General features: G+C 58.9%; 4 protein-coding genes across 4 annotated transcripts; all 4 read left to right on the forward strand.

Annotated features, from left to right (window-relative positions):
* Positions 1-1,709: 1,709 nt before the first annotated feature.
* On the forward strand, positions 1,710-4,313 carry LPMP_141150 (ras-like small GTPase, putative; the record flags this gene model as incomplete). The annotated part of the gene is made up of 1 exon (XM_010699044.1): positions 1,710-4,313. One exon carries the CDS (start codon positions 1,710-1,712, stop codon positions 4,311-4,313), a length of 2,604 nt encoding a protein of 867 aa, XP_010697346.1.
* A 749-nt stretch (positions 4,314-5,062) lies between these two features.
* Positions 5,063-7,192, forward strand: LPMP_141160 (poly(A) polymerase, putative; the record flags this gene model as incomplete). The annotated part of the gene is made up of 1 exon (XM_010699045.1): positions 5,063-7,192. One exon carries the CDS (start codon positions 5,063-5,065, stop codon positions 7,190-7,192), a length of 2,130 nt encoding a protein of 709 aa, XP_010697347.1.
* Positions 7,193-8,021: 829 nt separating this feature from the next.
* LPMP_141170 (carbohydrate kinase, putative) lies at positions 8,022-9,707 on the forward strand (the record flags this gene model as incomplete). The annotated part of the gene is made up of 1 exon (XM_010699046.1): positions 8,022-9,707. The coding sequence occupies one exon, from the start codon at positions 8,022-8,024 to the stop codon at positions 9,705-9,707; it is 1,686 nt and encodes a 561-aa protein (XP_010697348.1).
* A 943-nt stretch (positions 9,708-10,650) lies between these two features.
* LPMP_141180 (phosphatidylserine synthase, putative) lies at positions 10,651-12,042 on the forward strand (the record flags this gene model as incomplete). The annotated part of the gene is made up of 1 exon (XM_010699047.1): positions 10,651-12,042. The coding sequence occupies one exon, from the start codon at positions 10,651-10,653 to the stop codon at positions 12,040-12,042; it is 1,392 nt and encodes a 463-aa protein (XP_010697349.1).
* Between the last annotated feature and the right edge of the window lie 238 nt (positions 12,043-12,280).

Below are 12,280 nucleotides of genomic sequence, written 5' to 3' on the forward strand. Positions count from 1 at the left end.
CTCTGGTGCCCGCTTATATCTGTGTGTACCGTGAGAGGCGCTACTCCGCACTCTTCCTCTGTCGTTCCTGCCTGCCTGTCTTGTTGCTTCATGTGTGCGTGGATGCGTGTGCGTGAGTTTGTGTGTCGGCAGTGCGGGTAGCAGAGTATGAGGATATATATATATATATATGTTTTGAGATGTATAAGGGCATAGGAAATGGAGCAAGTAAGCGAACATCTTGCAGGACACTCTGTCTGAGTTTAGCCGAAAGTGACAGACGCGCTGTGGCTGGCGCCAGGAGAAATTGAGACTTGTTCGGGTGTGTGCCGATGTTTGATGGCGGCGCGACTCCCCCCGTCACTTTCGGCTCTCGCATCTCAGCTCTTCTGTGTGAGTGCGTTCCTCCTTCCCTAGCGCGCTACTGACCCACTGGAGCGGGTTGTCAGCGCAAGGACAACGGAAAGAGTACGGCACCCTTTTTTCTCCCTCTGTGCCCTGCGTGTGTAGGATGACTGCAGCGTTGTTTTGATAGTGCTCCTCACACCCATCGCGTCTTCAACTCACTGCCCTCCCTCCTCCTTGACCCTCATGTGTCTTGTCGGTTCTCCCTTTACCTCTACAAACTCTAACGACAACCGTGTTGTTTTGTTCTCTCTTGGTGGTGCGCCCGCCTCCATATCCACCCTACCTCTACACACGCGCGTGTGTATGGCCAACTGTCGACTAGCTTCCTCTCTGTCATCCACGCATGTGTGCACCCGTGCCTCTCGCCACTCGTTCTGTACCCTTTGACCCCGTCATTACTCTGAATCGAGAAGGGTGCGAGAGAAATAGTAATAGCGAGTACAGCAAGTGCAAGGGAGGCTCACTGAGGGGTTGGTCTCTCTCTTTTTCTCTTTCCATCTTCAGGTGTTTCTTCTCCACCATTCCCGTCGGACATACATCCATCGTTGGCATCCCCCCGCCTTCCCACCCTCCTCCAGACCCTACTACTACTACTACTACTCACGACAACACGCCGTCCTGCTTGCATTCCTTGAGGAGGTAGGGAGGCCGTGACCGATCTTTCCTAGCGAGCTCGACTCGTTTTGCTGCCACGCGCTGACTACTTCCATCGCCTGCGTTTTCCAGCCTCTCTTCTCTCTCTCTCCGCCGGACGGCGTCACCGCTGACGCGCGCTCATCTCTCTCCTTTTCTGACAGTTCGTTTTATCTCTGTCGTGTTTATTCGCAGCTCAAGGCGCCGCTGTTGCCGGCGCTGCTGCTGCTGTGGTGGTGGCCTTCCCTCTTCTTCAGCACGTTTGTCTGCCCCTGTCGTCAATGTGGCGCTGCTGAGTTGCTTCCGCCCTTTTTGCTCTCGTTTGACGCTCTTGTAGCCTTTTCTTTCTCTCATTTCTGCCCTCCTTATCTCCCTGCGTGTCTGCGCACGCGTGACGCTTCTATTTCGTTATTGTTGGGTGAGGTGCCCACATCTCGCGTACCGGAGCGGGGGGTGCAGGAGGGGTGAAGAATACGCCCTAGCGGATCGGACTCGTCATACGCATCCATCTCTGTTTCTTTGTCTCTTGTCTCTCCCTCTTCGACGTTGGCTGGCGTGCGTGTGTGCCGTTAACCGCCCACTTTAAGCTGATTGTGCCCCCTTCCCGGCATTCACAGCTGAAGCGACGAGTGGCATTGGCCTTATTTCCACAGCGGGCGGAGGTTCCGAGCGCATTGCACAGCGGCACCATGGAGAAGGATATGCTGTCGCTATACCCGAGCCACCTGCAAGAGCGACGGGCCAGCGGTCCTCCTGTGCTGCACGTGAACGTGCTTTGCGGACTATCGAACGAGGATATAACCTCCAGCTCGTTTGTGGCCACCATCGGCCGTTCATCATCGACTGGTGTGGGCACCCTCAACCGCGTCAACCCTACAAGTAGCATACCGGCGTCTGCGACTGCGTTCGCATCTCGTAGGGCTAGAAATGGCTCACTGTCGCCGCTGCGCTCGTTCCCCAGCTCGAGCGCGGCGAATGGCACCAGCCCTGTGCAATCCTCCACATTGGCGAAGCCCGTCCTGGACTTGTCGCAGGTGCGCTGCATCCCCATTGACCAGTGGGTACCGGACGCACACGTCGTGAACTGTATGGCGCCGGACTGCGGCAACAGCTTCTCCCTCTTTAACCGCAAGCATCACTGCCGTATGTGTGGGCGCGTTTTCTGCTCCTCGTGCTGTAACAATCTCGTCTACATACCGGCCGCCGTTGCGCAGAACGCGGCAAGTAGCTCGACTGATGGGATGGCGATGGGCAGCTGCACGGCGACGAGCTACACGCCAGTGAGCTCTGCTATTACTTCCGAGCTTCAGCAGTTTCACCGCGCGTGCGCGCGTGATGGCAGTGCGCCTTTAAACGGGATGCGGCGAGGATTACAGTCACCCGTAACATCGTCGCCAGACTTGTTCCCTGCGACAAGCATGACGCTGCATCACGGCTCTCTGGTAGTCTGCGGCGAGGGAAACGGAAGTTTACCGTCTAGCGCGCTGAACTCTGTCGTGGCGATGACAACAGCGCCGTCTCCATCGTTTCCGTCCACGCAAACCGCGGCGCCATGCCGTGTGTGTGCCAGCTGCTCCTACGAGGTACAACTAGTGGTGTCTACTCGCCAGGAAAACGGCGAGCCGCGCCGCCGTAGCCGTGGTGAGCTCAAGATGATTCAACGCGTCCTCCTCGTCAACATCATGACCTTCCTGACGCTACGCGACTTGGCGAATGTGTCGCTTGTCTCGGCCGACTTCTACTTCATGTCCCGCGACAACATCATTTGGTACCAGTACAACATGACGCGGTGGGCGCAGGAGAGCGAGCTGCCACGGCTGTCCTCGCTCAAGTCACACGCTGAGGCGTCTCGAACGCAACAGCAGAAAGGGCTCAGTTGGTATGCCTCTTCCTCTGGTAGTGCAGCCCGCAGCTCTTTGGCAGAAGACATGTTCAACAGTGCACCGGTGATTCAAGATGCAGCGGCGCTCTCGGAGAGCGAGGCGGCGAAGCGTGTCATCTCGCTGCATGCACGGTATAGCTACACCCAGTTCCTCGACTTTGCGCGCCGGCAGGAGATGGCGCGATGTGAAGGACTGTCGTCATTTTCTCTCGGTGCGCGTATCTTGCTGTCCAGCCCTATTCGTGTGGCGCTGGTGGGGCCGTGTGGTATCGGCAAGACAGCCAGCGTGCGCGCTTTCCTTGGCGAGAAGCTCTCACAGATGGTGGTGCGGCCGACTATCGGGTTTGAGCGGCGTGCCGTGACGGTGCGGCTGGCCCGTGGCCTCTCCACGGAGGCAGTACTGCACATCTACGACCTCAGCGGCGCTGACCGCTACAGGGAGCTGCGCCGCTTTGTGTGTCGACACTGCCATGCCATCGGTCTCTGCTACGATCCATCGCGGAAAATGACATTGGTGCAGGCAGCGGATATAATGATGGAGCTCGAGGGTGCTCTGGGCCCGCAGTCAGTGGTGGTTTGCGGACTGGTTCGACAACCACCTCGTGCCTCAAGCTCGGGAAGCGTACCACTAGATTGCCACAAGGCAGACCCCACTCACCTCTCCGCTACGATGGCTGCATTACATCTCTCAACGCTGCCGAAGAGGGAAAGCCAAAGCTTGCAGTCGCTACCTGTCGACCCTGCTGTGCCTGTGTCCACGGGTGCTCTTACAGGCGAGTTGATGCTCGCCACACCTCTGTGCGGCGTTTCTAACGGTACTAAAACACCATTTCAATCCAGCTCCAGCTCTACAAGTATCACGGCTAGGTTGTCTGGTGTTACTGCAGAGAGCAACGGAGACCAGAGCGATGACAGACTACAGGCCAATACTGCGACATCGACGATGGCATTGCTGCGCGCAGTACCACTCAGCAGTACCACGCCTGCGCCTGCGCTGCCTCCATTCACTACCGCCACCTCGTCCGGCGGCTCGCTCGAAGTGTCGGCCGAAGACGCGGTGGGCATAACCGTTCGTGGCCACTCGTCCATCCAGTGCCCGTTGTTACACCCCACCCCGTTCTTTGAGGCTGTTGTGCAGTCCGTGCTGGATCGTCTGGTGGAGGCGACGGTTGCAAGCACGAGCACCATATCCGAGATCAGCGCGGTGCTCGCGATGCAAAGCGGCGGAAGCGGTCGGAGAAACTCCTCGACGTGTTCTGCGGGCTCGCTAAGCGCTGGCAGCGCACCGCGGAGTACGATACAAGCCTCTTCGGTGCGCCGCCGTCCACACGCGTCGCGGGCGATTGTGCAGGACCTGTTGAACCTGACGATGCAGCCCTGTGCCCTGGATATCTTGCTGGATCGGAAGTAGACGCGCGCCACCGAGAGTCCAGACACAGTCGCGGGCTCTCTTCGATTTCTGCTGTCCTTGGCTTTCTGTGAAGGGGTGAAGGATGCGCCCCCCTCCCTCCCTCCCTCCCTCCCTCCACATGCGAGTGCTGCATGTTATGTCCAGAAGCAGTTCACTGTTCTGTCGATGCTTGTTTGGTGATGCTGCACTCGTGTACTCGTGCCTGCGTTTACCTCGCTACTTTTCTGTTTCTCTTCCCCCTCGATCGAGACCCCCCCCCACCTTCACCTCAAACGTGTGCACTCACGTACGTCCATCAGTGGGCACCGCCCGCCTTCACGAACCAGGAAAGCACCGTTGACTGGGTGCGTGCGTGTGAACAACTTGGCCGGTTTGCACTGAAGTACACCGTGTACACATGCCAAGCGCCACTCTACCTGCTAACCGTATCTCTCTGTGCAGGTTGAGACAGGTACGTCGCTTCAGTTCCTCTGGTGCGCGCGCTCTCCGCCCTCTCTCCCTCTCCCTCCGCACCGCGGGCCTCTCTACCGCCGTCTTCCTGAGTGACCACACGCCTCCTATGCTCCTCCCCTGCCATCCCTCCTCTTCGCCTGTGTGCGTCCAATACCCCCCACCCCGCCACACACATACGTAGCCCACCTACTTGGTCGTGGTTCCCCTACTCACGTGCGCTGCCTCCTCAACCCTTCCCGCCTACCCTAGGCTTTTCTCTTATTCTTGCGCGTGACGCTTCTCTCTCCAGAGCGCGCATGGCCTCTGCTGCTGCGACGGACAAGGACTTCTTGGCCAAGAAGATTGTCTCGGCGGATGGGCCGAAGGGTGGAGAAGTGGTGCACGATGTGTCTCTCGGCGAATGGTGCATCACTCGCATTGAGCCGGAGGAGGAGTCGAACCGGCGACGGTCAGTACTCGAGCGCATTGTCAACGTGGTGCGGGTGTGGATTCGCCACACCATGATCGCCGAGTTCCGAATGCCAGAGGCGGCAGCAGCGCAAGTCGAGGGCCGCATCTTTGCTACCGGTTCCTACCGCTACAACGTGCACACCTCCGGCAGCGATATTGATATGGTGCTGATTGCCCCCAGCCGCATCACTCGCGAGCACTTTTTCAGCACCCTGGCGCCACGGCTCAAGGGTGAGCCGTGGGTGACGGAATTGCACTGCATTCGCGAATCTCGCGTGCCGATCATTGCGATGGTGTGCGACGGCATCGACATCGATCTCTCGTTTGGGTCGATCCGCCAGGACCGCGTTCCAGAGGTAATCACGGATGACCTTCTACAAGGCCTAGACGAGCAGTCCGTGCTGAGCTGTAACGCTGTGCGAGTGGCGCACAACATCATGGACCTGGTGCCGAACAAGGCCGTCTTTCGTCAAGCACTGCGCTTTGTAAAGGCGTGGGGCAAGGCGCGGTCCATCTACAGCAACACCTTCGGCTTTCCATCCGGCATCGGCTGGGCCATCCTCACGGCGTTTGTGTGTCAGTGTTATCCGAACCAGAACGCTGCCGGGATGATCACCCGCTTTTTCCGCACGTACCACACGTGGTTTAAACCGAACCCGCACGAGACCGGGACCGAGAACCGCGCCATTTATCTCACCGAGTCCATGCGGGCCCGCACTCACCTTGGCCGCGGCTGGGACCCACGCGAGTCGAAGTCAGATGCCATGGCGCTCTTCCCGGTGCTGACGCCGGCGGTGCCGTACGGGAATACCTGCTACAATGTTACCCTCACCAACCTGCGCCAGCTCTGCGACGAGTTCCAGCGTGGGCACGATCTGCTTAGCAACGACCTCGGCATGAGCGCAGTGGAGGCGGAGGCGAAGTTCGGCCCGTTCGGTGTTTGGTCACGCGTGCTGGAGCCGGCCCCGTTCTTTGGCAAATTCCGGCACTACCTACATATTAAAGTCTCCTGCAGCGATGCGGAGCACTACCAGGCCTATGCCGACGGAGTGGAGTCGCGCATACGTATCCTCTGGGCCGGCAACGCCTCGTCACGTGGCCACACGCTGGAGGACTACCGCCAGCTCCGCCTGCACCTGAACCCGCGCCGATTCGAGGACCCAGAGGAGGTGCAGCTGCGGACACGGCTGGCAAGCAAAGCCAGTGGCGCGGCGGCGGCGAACCACACTCGTGGCAGCGTCGGCTCTCGCACCACTGGGCAGCTTAGTGACAGCGGCAGCACTCTCCGTGGTAGCCCTCCCATGAAGGACAGCACGGTCTCCTTAGGTCAGACTTGGCTTACGGCAAACTACTTCATCGGTATGACCGTCGATACGAAGGTGTCCTCGGCCAAGATCGACCTCGCACCCGCAATCCGCACCTTTCACGCCGTTGTTCGCGAGCTTCGTCAGTACCGCGAGGGCGTCACGAGGCTGCCGGTGATAACGGTGGTGGACATGACGCGGATACCGACCTTCGTTAAGGAAGCAGCAGGGTACGTGGAGGAGACAGAGGTGGCCCAGGAGGCGCAGGCCTCTAGCGAGGTGGAGGAGGTGCGCAACAGCAGCAACAACACTGCCGCGTCTGCACGCACGGCAAAACGTGACGGCACTTCCTTGGCTGCGACGTTGTCATCGACGACGATCACGACGGCGGGCGACTCCACCGGCACGACAGCGAGTGTGACTGACCCCTCGGTGAGCGAGGCAGGTCACAGTCTTTACGACGGCAGCGCAGAGAGCGGTGCGGCGTCGACCATCGACGGCCACGTATGCAAGCGCGCACGCGAGCAGGACGGCACAGATGGCCGCGCTACCGTGGCGGCCAAGGCAGAGGAATCGATAACAGCTGTTGATAGCGGCAATGGTGCGACTAACAGGACACTGGTGGCGGAAAACGACGACGACCTTGAGCAGGCGCTTGGCCTGGACTTTTAGGTGAACGCATGGCGAAAGATTGTATCATGAATCGAAGAGCGTGTAAGAGTAAACCACATGTGCGACTCCTGCGGCTCCAGAGGTTCTGGTGCATCTCATGCGCGAGTAGCCCAAACAAGGGTGAGGCCCAAATGCTCTGCCGGTTCAGCGAGCCAATATGAAGAAGAGGGAGCCTACATTCATGGTGAGGCGATAAGAGAGGAGGGTTGCTATGCTTGACTGAGTGTTCTGTCGGAGGTGGAGAGGGGTATAGCGACGGAGGTGTAGATGAGGAATTTCGCGAAGACAACGAGACTCACTCGATATCTTTATGCCTGTCCCTGTGACTAGTCGCATCGATGCTGCTTCGGCGACCATGAGGTACGCATACGACTCCTCCTGTTCTGCATAGCCCCCCTGGCACACATATACACACGTTCTACTAGTCTGTAACCCATCCCCGCTTCACCATCTGTGCGCGTGTATGTGCTCGACATCTCTTCTGTGCGTGTGTACCTCTTTCGCAGGACATGTGCGTCGAAAGACCTCCGAATCTCTTCATCTCGCTCACCACCACCACCACCTCCTCCCCCACTGACGTTTGCCGTCTCCAATCCCTCACAGACACGCCCATACACGACCCAACTACTTGTTCTTTTCTCTTTCCCGTGCATTCCACCACACTTGCGTTCAGGGAGAAGCTGACAGACACCGAGTGCGCTGCTCACATTTGTCTGCACCTTCCCATCACGGCGCATTTGCGTATTCACGAAGAGGCGCGCGTACACGCACACACGCATGATCTTGTCCTCTTTGTGGTCTCTCTCTGTGTGTATGTCCGGCAGTGAAGATGCTGAGCCGAATTTCTGAGCGTTGCACTGCCGTCACCGGCCTTGAGCAGGTGCTGTGCCGTCATGTGTGGAGCGCGGCGTGGCTACGTGATGCCGAGCCGGCGGCGGCCGCCAGTCAGAGCATCGATCTTAGTTGTCTTATGGAGCGCGCGGGCCTTGCCGCGTACGATGTCTTTGCCAGCCTTTACGCTTCACAGCGACACTGGCTGATTTTGGTTGGTTCAGGCAACAACGGAGGTGACGGGTACGTCATCGCGCGGCACGCCCGCGAGGCTGGAAGGAAGGTGACGGTGCTGTCGATGCCTCATAGTAAACCGTTGCCGACGGAGGCGACAAATGCTCAGCATGCGTGGCAGGCGGTTGGCGGCACCGAGACTATGATTAACCCCGGCACGTCGCTGCACCTACCCACCGACGTCGACCTTGTTGTGGACGGCTTGCTTGGCACCGGGATCTCTGGCCCCCCTCGTAAGCACTACGAGGAAGTTATCCGGCACATCAACGCTCTCCCTGTGCCGCGGGTGGCGATCGACATTCCCTCAGGCCTCAACGCCGAAACCGGTGAGGCTGCCGGCGCGTGCGTTAAGGCAGACCACACCGCTACCTTCATCTGCCTGAAGCCTGGACTGCTCACGGGGCAGGCAAGAGACTATGTCGGGCAGCTGCACTACCGCAGCCTCGGGTTGGAAGAGTGGATGATAGCGGCGGAGCGGATGGATGCCGCCTTGTGTCGCCGTGTGGCGCTGGGGGACGTCTACGGGTACTTCAGCACTCGGCGGTCGGCAGTAGCACACAAGGGCAGCTGTGGCAAGGTCGTCCTTATCGGCGGAGATCACGGCTTCGGGGGTGCCATTCTTATGTCGGCGGAGGCCTGCTTGACAATTGGGGCTGGGCTCACCCGCGTGTTGACTCGCCCCGAGTACGTGGCGCCGCTGTTGACGCGCTGCCCGGAGGTGATGGTGATCGCCGTGGAGACGGAGACGAGTGGGCAGCTGGAGCAGCAGATGGTTGAGGCGTTCGAGTGGGCCTCTACGCTGGCGGTTGGGCCTGGGCTTGGCACCGGTGCGTATGGCCAGGCAGCCTTATCCGCTGCCCTGCGACAAGCTGAGATGCATCAGGACAAGACGCTGGTGCTGGACGCGGATGCACTTAACCTCCTCGCAGAGCGTCTTCACAGCAAGGAGGTGGGTGCTGCTGTCGGGGCTGGCAAATACCTGCCGGTACTGCCAAACAGCATAATCACCCCGCACCCTGGTGAGGCGGCTCGTCTGTTAGCCTGCCGCGTAGTAGATGTGGAGAAGGACCGCCTCGCGGCGGCTCGCCGTCTTGCCGCCGTTTTGGGTGGGACTTGCCTCCTCAAGGGCCCTGGCACAGTTGTACACTGTCAAAGCAGCGGGAAGACGGCAATCGTGGATGCCGGCAACGCTGGCATGGCAAGCGGTGGCATGGGTGATGTGCTGACGGGGCTGCTGGCAGGCCTCGCTGCACAGCGAATGATGCACGACACCTTTGACACGACCTGCGCAGCCGCTCTCGCGCACGGGGTCGCTGCAGATATGGTGGCTGCCGAGGATGGGCGTGGCACCCGCGGTATTCGAGCGACCGAGCTGATTCCCCGCATACCTTTCATCGTCAATGCGTCCGTTCCATCTTCTGCTACCCAGCAGCGACGAAGTGGACTGTGAGGCTCACGCGCGAAATGCGAAGGTAGAGAAAAGGGCATGGGTGGATTGTGGGGGAGGGAAGGGGTACATTACTGGCATCTCTTAAAGATTACCGCTTATTTGCTCTAGATCGCTATTGAGCTTCGCTGAGGAAGCAAATAACGTTTTCTCTTCGATTTTCCTCCTCCCCCCCTCAGGTGCTGTACCAGTCATAGTCAGCACAGCTCTCTCTATTCAAGTTGATTTCTCAGCATCTTGTATTTTGCTGGAGAGGATTGCCGATGCGGCCACGGTAAGGTTGATCGTGCCAGTGGTTTGCGTGCAATGTGTGCCACTAAGACCTCCACCTGCTTCCATGACCATACAAACATATACACGCACGCCTCATCGGCATATACATGAATATGCGCATCTCTCTCTCTCTGTCTGGGGAGGGAGGGAAGGAGGGGCTCTGTTCTCTTGCGAGGGGTTTGTCGCCGTGGCCACCATCTGCGTCGCCGGATTTTTCTTGTGTTTTTTTTTTTTGTTTGGCTCGGAGGAAGGCCATCCTTTCAAGCGCTCACTGCTGCTATGCCCGTCGTTTGGCATGCACAAACGCCTCCTTCCCCCGGACACAGTCGCCTGCACGGGCGCCGCCACGTCTTTTGGGCTGCTGACGCGAGGGCCTTCTTGCTCTTCTCAGGTCACACACTACTCTTCTCTTCTCCCCTTTTTTCTTTGACCTACACGTAAGAAGTGCAACACGCACGTCCGCCACTGACGCATACGCATGCATCGAGGCCGTGAGGACTGTGCAGCCGGCGTCGATGACCGGCGTGCAGCCTGCCAGGCAGGTGTCGCTCCTGATGATGTAGCGCCTTCGTCGTCGCCCGAGAAACGCGGCAACGGGGGCGCTAGCCCATGCAAGAAAGGTCGCAAACTTCGTCTACTCCCACTGGACACTCAGCGAACTGAGCACTCGTTGATGTCGGCGACGCACCAGGCGGATCACCATCTCACGCCAGCGCACCCATGGGCGCGCGAGCTCGACTTCTGCGACCACGCCTACACTTCCCATACTGTCTTTATCCTGCTCAGCATTCTCATGTCCATCTTACTCCTGTTGCGGTACTACTGCTACCCTGACCTGAGTCTGGTGGCAAAGGTAAAGGTTGGCTTCTCCGCTGCCACTTTTGTCTTTATCGGCTTTGGTGCTGTGCACCTTCCCGACTCCCTGATGGTGCGACCCCACCCGGCTGTGTGGCGCGCCGTTCTGGCAGTAGGTGTGCTCTATCTGGTGTTCCTCACCTTCATGATCTTTCAGGACCTGGCGACGGTGCGGCAGATCATGGGTTACTACGACCCTTCCCTGCTGCACCAGCTGCCGGAGCGCACCTACGCGCAGGACTGCCGCTTGAGCACCAATGAGGATCCCTGGTTTTTCGTCCACACGTCCTTCGACGTCTTCCTCCTCGCTCACTCACTCGGCTACGTAGTCAAGATGCTCATATTGCGGGACTGGCGCATGGTGACGGCCGTGTCGCTCGGCTTCGAGGTGGTGGAGGTGACTTTTCAGCATGTGCTGCCGAACTTCCGAGAGTGCTGGTGGGATCACATTATACTGGATGTGCTGATCTGCAACGCTGGCGGGATGCTAATGGGAATGTGGCTGCTGCGGCAGTTGAACGCCAAGCAGTACAAGTGGATCGCTCTCAAGGAGATCCAGACCGTAAAGGGAAAGGCAAAACGACTGCTTGGGCAGCTGGGGCCACGCAGCTTTGAGCGCTACAACTGGAACGTCTTTCAGAGCCCGACCCGCTTCTTCCAAGTCGCCAGCATCCTGTTGCTGATGCTGCTTCAGGAACTGAACTGCTTTACGATGAAGGCAATCCTGCAGATGAAGCCGACTCACCACCTCGTGGTGGGTCGGCTGGCCTTGTGGTCGTTGCTCGCCACTTCGTCCCTGCGTGAGCTGTACGAGTTTATGACGAATCAGTCTATCAAGCACATCGGCACGACGGCGTGGGTGGCGGTACTCGGCATGGCGATGGAGACCATATGGATCACGAAGATGGCCATCGAGGGGCAGTACTTCCAAGAGGCGCTCATGCCTACTCACGTGGCGGTGCCATGGATGGCCGCCCTCGTTGCGTCTGGGATTTGGCTACTCTTGTACTTTGGTGTCTTGTCGCTGGAGCAGCGCAACCGCCGTCGCGGTGCGGCGTACATGCTGGTGAACCTCTTCTTCTACGCGGCTGCTGTGTGTGTGCTGGCACTGTTTCTGATGGGTCTGCCCGACCTGCAGATTGGCCGGCAGGCATTCGAGTCGGCGATGGTGCCGTACGAGCGGTACATGTTCTTCTGGCGGGGGCGCTGAAGGAAGGAGGGGGGGGGGGAGAAGAGAAAAAGAGAAGACGGAAATGGAGGAGGAAGAATGGGCAGCCGACATGCAGTCTGTGTAGTGGGTTCGTGTGTGGGGATGTGCTGGACCATGCAGATTGCTCAGGCGTCTGTGTCACCTTTCCTCGCCCCACTCTCTTCCTCACATCTGGTTCTTCCGCTGCTGTCACTTATGTATATTTTCTCGTTACTTCTACTTTACCTCCTGACTGATG

The sequence above is a fragment of the Leishmania panamensis genome (genome assembly GCF_000755165.1).
Source record: "Leishmania panamensis strain MHOM/PA/94/PSC-1 chromosome 14 sequence".
Lineage (NCBI taxonomy): Eukaryota > Euglenozoa > Kinetoplastea > Trypanosomatida > Trypanosomatidae > Leishmania > Leishmania panamensis.